The 13,142-nt window shown below is 41.5% G+C and overlaps 1 protein-coding gene across 1 annotated transcript; it reads right to left on the bottom strand.

Moving 5' to 3' along the window:
* Nucleotides 1-140: 140 nt before the first annotated feature.
* On the bottom strand, nt 141-8,365 carry LOC143301228 (uncharacterized). The gene is made up of 4 exons (XM_076615359.1): nt 8,143-8,365; nt 4,434-4,562; nt 3,545-3,619; nt 141-3,055 (listed from the first exon to the last, which is right to left on the bottom strand). Exons 1-4 carry the CDS (start codon nt 8,210-8,212, stop codon nt 2,982-2,984), a joined length of 348 nt encoding a protein of 115 aa, XP_076471474.1. The 5' UTR covers nt 8,213-8,365; the 3' UTR covers nt 141-2,981.
* Between the last annotated feature and the right edge of the window lie 4,777 nt (nt 8,366-13,142).

The following is a 13,142-nucleotide window of genomic DNA, read 5'->3' on the forward strand; positions in this document are numbered from 1 at the left end:
CAACGACGCTTTGCTCTGTCAATGATGTTCATATTCAATGTTGCACACATCCATCTATCCATCCATCCATGAAGACAGACAAGCATGCGTTTCTGTTGTAACACATACATATACATACATACATACAGAGGCATTCGAAATGCTTTGAAAAACTTTAATATCTATGAAATTGCGAAGTACAAATCCACATCTACATACAACTTATGCTAATGGAATGATGGGTTGATTCCAAAGATGCTTTGATTCTGTGTTGATTTCACGTTAATACCAGCCTCACAAAACTGTTGGTCTGACCACAGCGTGTGTAGAAGATGTATCAAATACACTGCAGAGCTGTATGACTGAAAACTGTACATGGACCTGCCACGGGAATCAGGGACACAGATCATACCACTTGTGACAGAAAGTTTCCTTTCTTTTGGTTTCGATTCTTGTTTTGTAGCCGATGTACAGACATTGCTTGGTGGTTCCAAATACAGTCATGAATTAAATTACAGTGCATATAGCACTGACCTGGATTCTGGGGACCAGAAAGGAAGATGTTTATGGCAAAGTCTTTGATAATGTCAATATGATGACCTTTAAACATTTACGGATCTTAGGGTCTGATAAAGAATTCACTTCAATCTTTTAATGAATAATCGTCCATAAAAATAAAGGCTTTATTTGTATTTTATTGTGTTGCTGCAAAGCATATATCACTAGTCAACTACGTCTGTTGTAACCGCGCTGCAAGAACTACCAACATCCATTTTCATGACCCTCATTTCTTTACAGAGACATTGTTTTTTGTTTGCCCTTTTTTAACTATTTCTTTAGACGTTGTGGTCAGATTCAACAATTCTCTAGCAATGACCAGTGTTTGATCAGAGTCACCAAGTGCCTAACCAAACCCAAAATGTGGCCAGTTGTCAACCAACAATCAAAATCCCTGTTGGCTGCTATCAACAATTACGGAATCTACAGAGTTGCTTCTCTTTCGGAAGTGACGCGCAGACTCCCGGAAGAGAAGCGGCGGTTCAGAGAGATTTGGCGACAGGGGAGGGAATCCATCCTGCTCGACAAGCCCCAAGGGGCCTGCATCATCACAACCGGTTTAAGGGAGAAAGGTCAGTATGACGGAACAGGTCGGAGAGACAGAGAAAGCGCGCCCCAAGACGGAAGGTTGAAGAACCGGTAAAATGGTTTCCATCCTGCCACCGCCTCTCTCTTTTTCACACAAGATGAGACTGGGACGATGATCGTCACCAGTAACGGACAGAAAGAGGTGTTGTAAACGTTGCATACTTTTGTTGCAGGGCAGAGAGAGGTGTTGTTGTCTGCTGTTAGAGAAAGTCAGAAAGTGTCACTTTATTCTGTCTCATTGTCTTTACAAAAAAAAAAGCTCAATCCTCCATCCATACACTTTTAAAATACTGTTTCTTTGAGATGTACCAAACTAACGATGAATGGCGTTTCAAATTCTTTCCACTCTTGAAAAGCACCAGAAGTTGAGGAAACGTTGGTTGTTGTTTTATGTTTGGATTTTGGGGGGGATGAGAGGAAGGAGGGTTTTGTAATTATATTTTTATGTATTCTGCGCACAAAACATCTGCTTTTTTTCTATTCGATTTCATTGGTTTTGTCTGTAAGAACATTCATCAAATTTCCGAATGTTCCTTTGGGGAAAATTTGAACTTCTTGAAGTGATAGTGAATCGTTCAGTATGTCAAATTATCTGAATATGTCAGTCAGTATGCAGTCTGATCTATGAGCTTTTAAAGCACTTGAAACCAACCAGTAGTGTAGTGTTGATGAGCTATGTAAAAGCATATTATTCAATAAATAAATAGACAAATAAATAAGAAAAAATCCAAAGTATGCACGCAAAATGTTTCCAAAACTAGAACTATAATTCATACATTTCATGTCAGGCCAATTAATGTTTTCTCCAAAAGTTCAGTTATAAAAATGATAGCGTGATTTTTATCTGTGTTACCGTAACCATTTGTTATGATAGTGAAAATTACCGTTGATGGATTTTTTTGTGTTTTATTGTTTTGTTTTTTTGTTGTTGTTTTTGTTTTGTTTTTTTTCTTTCTTTCTTTTCTTTTTTTCTTTTTTTTTTTTACGAATAACAACTTTGATGGCATGGGTAACAGTATTCATCAACGGAAAGAATCTGATCTGGTCGTTACTAACAAACGGTGTACGTCTGAAGAAGCTGGTGCTCACAGTTGCCAATCATTCGTTAGTATCAAGACTGAATAATGACCACGGCATGATTATCATTGGAGCATTACGTATAGATTTTTCATTTCGGATTGCGCCTTTGATGAAACTTTAAAAAATAAGAAAACAAAAATCAGCACGTCACGTTGTCAGATTACGATTTCCTTATGGACAGAGGCAGGCAGAGATGTAAAACAGCATGATGGGATACAGAAGTATGACCTACGGTGATACAGCAAAAAGAATAAAAATGGCATCCAGTTTACACTTTCTCGTAAGTCCTTGTGGCATAGCTCAGGTCAGTTGTGTGACCAGCTGGTACACAACCCAGCTGCCCGGCCACTTTCCCTCAGTTAAAAAGCCGAGCTATCGGATATTTGACGAAACGACCAAGAGGAAACGAATGATAATGGATACTGTCCTCTCAGTGGATGGCTTCAACATCACACCTTCCCTAAAACAGAAAATATTAATACTGTCCTTTCATTTGAGATTTTTTTCAACTTATCGTTTTCGTTGAGTGCATTTCTTTCTATATTTTCTTTTTATTTCTAGTTACCTAACAGTACAAAAGTGGTGTGAACATGTCCTGTTAATAACTTTACCATTGAAATAGTTCTTTGATCGCACAATTGATCAGAAATGATGAAATCAGATTTCGAAGACTGAGTATCCAACTCTAGAACATAACATGAATCTTTGATTGGCAAGCATCCAGGTTGTGCACTGGCTGGCCACAGTCAAGGTCAGGTGAAGGACACTGCTGGGGTCTACAGGAAGCGGGAGGTCACCAAGGCCACCACCATCAGCATCATAGAGACTGCGGTTGCACCAGCACCACTCTCTGCACGCACGACAAAGTGTGACGGGATTCATAATGACGTGGAAATATTGGCGGTGGCTGCAAACACAGGTGTGTGTGTGTGTGTGTGTGTGTGTGTGTGTGTGTGTGTTTTAATGCTCGCGCACATCAATATCATTATATGCATGCTCGTTTATATGTATGTGTTCACACTTGTGTGGGTGTGTGCGTGTGAGTGCGTGTTTCTGCATGTGTGTAAATGAATTTGTTTGTGTATGTATGTGTGTGTAGGTGAGTGTGAATGTATGTATATGTGTGCTCTAGCGTGCGCATGTACGCACGCATACGAACACGCCCAGCTTCACACACACACACACACACACACACACACAACCGCTCATGCACATGCCAACAGATAAACCCAGATAGACACACAGATAGATTAATAGACGGACAGACATATAGACAGACGCACAGACAGACAGGTAGATAGATAGATAGATTTACTTATGCATATATAGATAGATTTACCTGTGCATTTCGTTTCCACACACTCGTTAGACAGACACTTAGCACCAGCATCGCATGTCTCGCCGCCTTTGAGCACTGAAACAATGACACATTCAATCTCATCGTTCAAGTCCCAAAGAAGCGCTGCCTGAAACACTACATAAACAACCAACCAGTTTTATTTTCAGTTCCTTTGCATGACACAAAGCAATCGAAACGAAATTTCCCTGAGTATTACTCAAAAAGGTAATGATACATTAGCTTTTCCGTCGTGTATGCCAGTATATACAGGATAATTTCACTTCCCTCATGGAAAAATGTTCGTTTGATTAATTAAAACATCTCGAACCGTTCCGTCTTCTCCCCTCTCTCTCTCTCTCTCTCTCTCTCTCTCTCTCTCTCTCTCACGAAACCATATTTTATGTCAGTGTTAAATGATAGTCAGTTTTCTCCCAAAGTCATGTAAAGTTAGTATGTTTTCAGAACAAAACACGAAAGAAATAATGTCCAGCCATCTGCTAATATTTGCTGAATCGCTATTACACACCCCAACAGGATCTACAGGTAGTAATGTGTTTTTTTCGTTCTTTGGTTAATTGCTCTTAAACTCTGACGATTGTTGATTCCAGTGTTCTTGTTTATCATTTCTCTGTAAATCCCACTTTAACTACCCCCATACCCCGTCTTCCACACACAAACATACACACTTGACACGTCTGGTATTATTCACAGTGAAAAGATTACACACACACACACACACACACACACACACACACACTGGATAGACCAATTAAACTCAATTGCAGTCTGTTGAAAGATCAATCATACGACTTTCACATCGGAATTTGCTGTTAGCACTAGCCAATTATTCCAGGCAAGAAATCTTTGTACAAACACAGATGGTACTTACAGCATCCCGTCTTGTCATCTTTCGGACCGAATGTAGCGTCTGTGCATACACACTTGTTGGATGATCCGTCGCACTTCATATTGGCGGCGGAGCTGCACGTGTTGCTATCATCACAAGCTACGTCATAGTCTGCACACAGATGACATGTGGAGGAAAACAGTATACCCTGGACTCTCTGGGAGAAAGTGCAAAAAGGATTTTTCTTTGGGAGGACGGGGTCAGGTGTGTTGAGGCTAAGGTCACAATGGTCAAGGTAAAAATTCAAGGGACATAAGACGACATATTGATAGAGGCTGTATTACTTGAGGAAAGGCGGATATACGGGGGGTAAGGGATATACGGGGTTTGTGGGGCCCTTTGGTTTGACTTAGAGGATATCTCTGTGTTCCTGAGGGAAATGAGGATGAGGTGGTAAGGAGTTCGTTATTACTTTTTTCAGAAATAAATGAAAAACGTGTCCACTTATCTTTTTTGTTCTGAATTAAAGTTTTTACTTTCAACGCGATTTTCCATAAGAAAACGATTTTCATATGTGATGACTACTTCCTGGAGGTAGATATTATGAAAATGAAAGACCTTGTTAATGACTGCAGGAAGAAGAAACCAAGTATCACCGTCAAGGGAGAGTTTGTTGAGCAGGTCAATACATACAATCAAAAGTGCGCGCTTAAAACGATCCTGTCTCATCATCACCATAGTTTCAACAGTATCATCGTCAACAACATCATAATCGTTGTCGTCATATTATTCCATATTCTTCTCTCTCAGATTTGTTTATAAAAGACAAGAAACCAACCCTAACGATAAAGGAAATGTTTCAAATAAAGACACGATGGACTTCGCACATTATCTCACAGATTGCGAGAAAGCGAGGCAGGCAGGGAAAATGACCTCGCTTTCTTGCAATGCCATGATTTCTCGTAAAGCGCTAACAAGGTCGTTTTGTTGGTAATTAAAGCAGCGACGGCTTAATTATTTGTTTGCATGTTCCTTTTGTCCATAAGGTCTATGGGTCTATGTGTAGGTCAAGCATATACAACCCCATTTGTTAAGATGTGATCGAGCATGTGGTAGTATTAGTTTTTGTAATACTAATTATAACTGTAATGATAATGAACATCTGGATACTGTGCAACTGTTTTCGGGCCCCTTGGAATGGAAACCAACAGTATCAAAGATGAGGCTATCACAAATCACTATGTTTGCTGATTTGGTATACTTCATACCTCCTCACTAAGGAGGCTGTGTAACTCCCTTTGTTTTTGTTTTGTTCTTTGGTAGTTTTGTTGTTGTTGTTGGTTTTGTTTTCATGTTGTTGTCTTTTGTGGGTTTTTTGTTGTCGTTTGTTTTTCTTCGGGGGTTGTTTGTTGTTGTTGTTTGTTGTTGTTGTTGTTTGTTTTGTTTTTTTGTTGTTGTTGTTGTTTGTTTTGTTTTTTTGTTGTTGTTATTGTTGTTTGTTTTCTTCGGGGGTTGTTTGTTGTTGTTGTTGTTTTTTTTGTTTGGTTTTTGTTGTTGTTGTTGTTGTTGTTTTTGTCTTCTTCTTCTTCTTTGGGAGAGAGAGGTGGAGTGAGTCAGAGGGTAGGCAGATGCTTGTTTGTTTGTTTGTGTGTTTTGTTTGTAAGCAAGTTTACACAAAAGGCTGTAAACGGAATTTTCAGATCAGATCATTATCCAGGTAGACACAGTGCTTAAATGACTTTCACCATTATGAGGCAGGGCTAAATGAGACAGTGTGACATTTCGAGGAAACATAGATTAGTTTCCAAACTATATTAAAAAGGTAGGCCATGGGCTGGTATGAATAAGAAAGATTTTAGCGAAGATTCTTTGATGGAATCAGATCCAGTAACAAGATTAGCATACTACTGTTCAGTATAGGCGAAGTTTTCTCGTGTACTCTAGTTTTATACTATTTTTTCTTCAATAAAATAAACAAGTTTTAATAGAACACAAAATTCAAATATAAGGAAATCTTTTTTACACAGTGTATATAAATGCAATGATAACCATTGTAGCACGGAAAATGTACATGGGTTCAATCTTCTCTTCGGTAGATGTTCCTGATTTTAGTTGTTGCTTTTTTTCTAAAAATTAGGTCAAACTTTGAGAAAGACTTGTTTTATTTCCTCATATACTTTCCCAAAGCATTCATTATTTTGTCATTTCTCGTTCTATAACTTGTTCCCATTCCTATTTTCCTCTGTACCCATTTTCTTTCTCTTTATCATGGGTGTAAACAAAGTGGCACACATAATTTGAATAACACAATGAATCTCAATATGTATGTGCAATTGATAGTGCAATTCATAAATGGACTAAAGAAACAGAAGAAAAAAATGGTTGGGGGAAGCAAATGTTTTATTTATATTTCGAGGTCAAGGTGGAGACATTCGATGCTGATAACAGTGCAATTTTATAACAAGTAAAATGTATAAAACTTAACATCAGCATAGAATTGAGGACATTTTGCGTAATGTGTGTCAAGCATAAGAATGGAAAAACAACATTATATATTTATTTTCATAAATGATTGGAGTTTCATATGTATCAAAAAATTCCCTCTAGTTGATCAAAGACGAAGACATGATACACCTATTACATGGTCATATTAAACATACATTATCAATATACACACATGCATGCACATAGATACATTCATATATATATAGAGAGAAGGAAAGATGTCTTTTATGCTTTAATACACTACATATATATGGAAGGATAGGGTTTTTTGAATGCTTCTAACTCAGTGTCTAAATCATTATATACACTTACCTTATCCTTGATAGTATTTCATTTCCTGCCATGTTGATCACTTCAAAACAAAACATTTTTTTTATACTATTTGATATATAGTTTCGATCCTGTTTATCAATGACAAATATGTACACATTGTAGCGAACATTAATCATTGGATGCCAATTAACTGGAAAGAACACATATCTCATTAACTGCTTCCTGTGGCTATACGGTTTGAAACCTGTTTTTATTCCTAGACATTAAGCAGCTTCACCACATCAGTGGAATGAAACACAGGTACTACAAATATCAAAAGTAAACCTCATCTGATTCTGAAACCCCTTTCCTCCCTTTTTCCTCATGTCCTTATTTCCAAATCCTACATATCTTCACAGTACCCTTATTGCAATAATATACATTATTTCCCTTCTCCCTCCACACTCAAACACCCATCCATGTCTGTGCAGTTCCTTTCTGATCAATGGAATTGAAAAGTTTGATTTTCAACAAGTAAACGTTTGTATGAAACACACCTGAGAGGGCGTATGTGTGTGTGTGTGTGTGTGTGTGTGTGTGTGTGTGTGTGTGTGTGTGTGTGTCTGCGCACGCGCGCACGCACGAATTTGTTTTTCTCTTTCTTCAAAATGAATAATATTCTCAATATATTCAGCATCATTTAAAAGCAAAAGGCTCGTTGTCTGTTGCTTTAGCCTTCTTGGTAACCCTGATCATCTACATTCCAATAAAGATTCCGAAATTTTAGGAGGGTGATTTTGTTCTGTTCGTTCCCTACACTTTTCTGTGATTCCTTTAAAACGTTCCTTCGTTTTCTGTAAATGTATCTCACGAGCAGTAAATGGGCTTGAATTGTCACAATTTCCTTTCTTTCTTTGTAAATTATCTTTCACAATACTTCTTTATTCAAAGAACGAGACAAGCTTATCAACTTGGAAGTATCATTTTTACTTACTGACGTTAGCTCCTTCAGCAACCTTCAGCAACAGCAAGGAGGCCAGGGCAAAGGTGATGAGCAGCTTCATGGTGAGAGTGTCTCCTCAAGGCAGGAACAGAGAGCTGTGCACTTGGATGATTCTCCTTCCAATCTTCTCCACAGCAGTGACAGAGGGGAACCCAGGGAGAGCTCCAATTTATCCCCGCGCGAATAGCAACCGCCAGTGTTGACGCTAACAACCGTCACAATACCTGATGTCCCCCGTCACAGCAAGCCCCGCCCTGATCAGGTCTGAAAAAGACATGTTTGAGCCTGTCTGTAAAAAACGTGAAAGCCTGAAACGCTCACTGCTTGGCACAAAACACGACACACACATAAAATCTTTCTGCTTTCTTGGTGACCCAAATGGAAAGTAGACAAAAAAAAAATAGTGGCCTACTTAATATGCATGTGTGAGAGACTGTAAAACGTTCTGATTGGTTGGCTTCGGAAAGCAGAGAGTGCTGAGGCCCATACAAGGTAATGGTTGGAGTGAGCAATCACGTGACGACTGGTTGTGTGTTGACTTGGTTGTCAAGAGGAACCCCCAGCAATATCGGGTGTCGGGTACAGACACGGCGTGGGTCTTTATTCTCTCTCACATCGCGTGTTCCAACGTCATGGTCAGGGCATTATTCAAAAGACATGTTCCCGTTTGCCGTCTCTTTTTTTTAATAAGAAAGAAAGAAGTGAGATGTGTGTGTCTAGTTCTCACTTCGTGTCGCATGAAAGCTTTTCTATTGGGCCTATTCCTAAACAGATATGACTTTCTTTCTGTGGTTCTTTCTTTCTGTCTTTCTTTCTTCTTTTTTCTTCCTCTGTTTTAAGGGTGTGCCAAAGACTGTCTGCGGATGTCTCGTTGTTTGTTGGCCACTATCACTGTTTGCCTGTCTTCAATCTGAATTTTTCAGGCAAGACCATCAGCTGTGTAGAAAAATCTATGGTAACTTTTGTCCAGTGCATTAACATGAATGTTATGTGTTGCATTCCATCGTTTTGCGTTATGTTGCGTTGCATTGCATTGCATTGCATTTTATTAATCTCTGCTGAGTCTCTGTTGTTTGGGCTGCTCTACCATATGAAATGTCCACAAATAGGGAGTTGATTAAGCGTTGGACTGCTGCTAAAGAGTTCACAAGTTTATCAGGGTATGAAGCCCTGACACTCGGAATTTCCTCACTTATCGCAGGTGCTCTGATTAGCTGATTTAATTGGGGAATGTTCAAATGGCGGAAGCAGAGGATTGGGCCTCTGCGCCGAACCAGAGACACATTGAAAATGATTCATTGCCTCAATGGCTATGAAAGGCTATGAGACCTTTAATCCTTTTTTTCCTAACCTTGAATACAAAAACTCAATTCTTTATAATAAAAACAACAACAACAACAACAAAAACCTCCTAACTTTCACCTCATGATCAAAGCACTGTGCCTTCTGAAATCTGTCAACACAAAAGTGCAGTTGCAGATCCACTGACAGACCCCACATGTTTTTGTACAATGAAGTGATGATTGTTTCCACAGACCTTTCCGTCTGTTGTGCCACGTTCTCGCCCCAGCTTCGATGATATGTCACGTGACCTATTAAGCGTCACATCCGATTGACTGAAAACTGACAGTAAAGCCTGACTAACCGCGTTGGGTTACACTGCTGGTCAGGCTGCTTAGCAGATGTGGTGTAGCGTATATGGATTTGTCCGAACGTTGTGACGCCTCCTTGAGTAACTGAGCTGAACTGAACTGACAGTAACCATGCAGCAGAGGACTGCTGACACTGGCTGCTTGGCAGTGTTGATTCATTTCTGATGAAGATCAAGCGGTGTCTGTCGTTTTATCATGGTGCATAATCATAGGCATGATAACTTTCTAGTTAGACTATCGTAATTCTGGTTTTGTTGGTCTTCCAGCTGAACAGCTTTCCTGTTTGCGAAGAAATCAAAACCGAGGCCACAAGACATGTTCTACGAAAAAGAAATGTTGAAACATGTTCACTACTTTTGAAAGAGCTGCTTTGACTTTCAGTTTAATTTCGTTGCGAATACTACAACTGCAGTTACTAATTTCGTTGTGAATACTACAACTGCAGTTACTAATTTCGTTGTGAATACTACAACTGCAGTTCCTAACTATCGCTCTTCTCCCATGTTATTTCCGCTGTGTCTCTCTGCTTCGCTTTCCACATGTTTTAGTTGTTTTGTATTGAACATACTCACAAGAACTCTCCACAACTGTATGCCTTCTCTCCCCCTCTCTCTCCCTCACTCTCTTCCTCTCTGCACTTTGTTGCACAGATTGATTGATTTCGTTTTGGCTTTGGTTTTTCATCAATATTATTACTATTGATGCATGTTGTTATTTGTATTATGAACCCCCGTGTCATTAGGGCTGTAAAGCTATTGACATTAAAGTGTTCAGTGTTCTCTTCCTCTCTGTCCCTCACTCTTCCTCTCTCTCCCTCACTCTTCCTCTCACTCTCTCTCCTTCACTCTCTTCCTCTCTCCCTCACTCTTCCTCTCTCTCCCTCACTCTTCCTCTCTCTCTCTCTCCCTCACTCTTCCTCTCTCTCACTCCCTCTCTCTTCCTCACTCTTCCTCTCTCTCCCTCACTCTCTTCCTCTCTCTCTCTCCCTCACTCCCTCTCTCTCCCTCACTCTCTTCCTCTCCCTCACTCCCTCTCTCTTCCTCACTCTTCCTCTTTCTCCCTCACTCTTCCTCTCTCTCTCTCCCTCACTCTTCCTCTCTCTCTCTCCCTCACTCTCTTCCTCTCCCTCACTCTTCCTCTCTCTCTCTCCCTTACTCCCTCTCTCTCCCTCACTCTCTTCCTCTCCCTCACTCCCTCACTCTTCCTCTCTCTCCCTCACTCTCTTCCTCTCCCTCACTCTCTTCCTCTCTCTCTCTCCCTCACTCTTCCTCTCTCTCCCTCACTCTCTTCCTCTCCCTCACTCTTCCTCTCTCTCCCTCACTCTTCCTCTCTCTCTCTCCCTCACTCTTTCTCTCCCTCACTCTCTTCCTCTCTCCCTCACTCTCTTCCTCTCTCTCTCTCTCCCTCACTCTTCCTCTCTCTCTCTCCCTCACTCTTCCTCTCTCTCCCTCACTCTCTTCCTCTCCCTCACTCTTCCTCTCTCTCTCTCCCTTACTCCCTCTCTCTCCCTCTCTCTCCCTCACTCCCTCACTCTTCCTCTCTCTCCCTCACTCTCTTCCTCTCCCTCACTCTCTTCCTCTCTCTCTCTCCCTCACTCTTCCTCTCTCTCCCTCACTCTCTTCCTCTCCCTCACTCTTCCTCTCTCTCCCTCACTCTTCCTTTCTCTCTCTCCCTCACTCTTCCTTTCTCTCTCTCCCTCACTCTTTCTCTCCCTCACTCTCTTCCTCTCTCCCTCACTCTCTTCCTCTCTCTCTCTCTCCCTCACTCTTCCTCTCTCTCTCTCCCTCACTCTTCCTCTCTCTCCCTCACTCTCTTCCTCTCCCTCACTCTTCCTCTCTCTCTCTCCCTTACTCCCTCTCTCCCTCTCTCTCCCTCACTCCCTCACTCTTCCTCTCTCTCCCTCACTCTCTTCCTCTCCCTCACTCTCTTCCTCTCTCTCTCTCCCTCACTCTTCCTCTCTCTCCCTCACTCTCTTCCTCTCCCTCACTCTTCCTCTCTCTCCCTCACTCTTCCTCTCTCTCTCTCCCTCACTCTCTTCCTCTCTCCCTCACTCTCTTCCTCTCTCTCTCTCTCCCTCACTCTTCCTCTCTCTCTCTCCCTCACTCTCTTCCTCTCTCTCTCTCTCCCTCACTCTTCCTCTCTCTCCCTCACTCTCTTCCTCTCTCTCTCTCCCTCACTCTCTTCCTCTCTCCCTCACTCTCTTCCTCTCTCTCTCTCTCCCTCACTCTTCCTCTCTCTCCCTCACTCTTCCTCTCTCTCCCTCACTCTCTTCCTCTCTCTCTCTCTCCCTCACTCTTCCTCTCTCTCCCTCACTCTCTTCCTCTCTCTCTCTCCCTCACTCTTCCTCTCTCTCCCTCACTCTCTTCCTCTATCCCTCACTCTCTTCCTCTCTCTCTCTCCCTCACTCTCTTCCTCTCTCTCTCTCCCTCACTCACTCCCTCTCTCTCCCTCACTCTCTTCCTCTCTCTCTCTCCCTCACTCACTCCCTCTCTCTCCCTCAATCCCTCTCTCTCCCTCACTCTCTTCCTCTCCAATCCACCTTTTTCCCATTTACATATCTTATTTGTTCATCCATCACCTATCTTCAATGTTCCTGGTAGTATGTCATGTTTGTTTAATTTGTATTGAACCCGCTTACAACTGTTTGCTGTCTGTCTGTCTGTGGATCTGTTGTTTCTGTCTGTCAATCTGTCTGTCTGTCTCTGTCAGTTAATCTATCTTTCTATCATGTATGTGATATTTATCTCACACCTTCCATTGGATGTGTTGAAAGTGTTTTGCGGTCTGTAAATGCGTGTCGAGTGCGTGTGATGGAGGTGGCGGTGGGGGGATGGAGGGGACCGGGGGGAGGGGGGCAATGGAGGGGATGTGGGGGGTGGGGGGGGGGCAGAGAGAGGGAGAGTGTTTCCATTGACATGCTTTCGGTATGAATTTGTGTCAGTATGTAGTGTAGACCCTCTTTTGGGCGGGGCACTGGAAGAAAAAACACAACCAAAAAACAACAACATACAATTGCTCATCTGATGTTCTTTTAAATAAAGATTCATCAGTCAATCAATCAATCGGCGTACGTCTCTTCTCGTACTCACTGTTCTTCCGGTGAAAAGCTCTTGAAACACACAAGACGTAGTGTTAGTTTTATTTTCCCAACAAGCCCTCTCTCTCTCTCACACACACACACACACACACACACACACACACACACACACACACACACACACAAACAAACAAACAAACACTCTCTCTCTCTCTCTCTCTCTCTCTCTCTCTTCTCGGCCTCTCCCTCTCTCTCTTTCTGTCTCCCAATTTGTACCAGTAACACTTTTTTTTGGACTCCAG

The sequence above is a fragment of the Babylonia areolata genome, chromosome 27, assembly GCF_041734735.1.
Source record: "Babylonia areolata isolate BAREFJ2019XMU chromosome 27, ASM4173473v1, whole genome shotgun sequence".
NCBI classification, from domain to species: Eukaryota; Metazoa; Mollusca; class Gastropoda; order Neogastropoda; family Buccinidae; genus Babylonia; species Babylonia areolata.

What these genes read in the sequence shown, in the direction of transcription:
- LOC143301228 (XM_076615359.1), bottom strand. Translation starts at nt 8,212, where the DNA reads ATGAAGCTGCTCATCACCTTTGCCCTGGCCTCCTTGCTGTTGCTGAAG. An exon ending in AGATGACAAGACGGGATGCT is followed by an intron (nt 3,620 to 4,433) that starts GTAAGTACCATC and finishes TCATTGTTTCAG; the next exon opens with TGCTCAAAGGCGGCGAGACA. An exon ending in TGTGGAAACGAAATGCACAG is followed by an intron (nt 3,056 to 3,544) that starts GTAAATCTATCT and finishes TCGTGCGTGCAG; the next exon opens with AGAGTGGTGCTGGTGCAACC.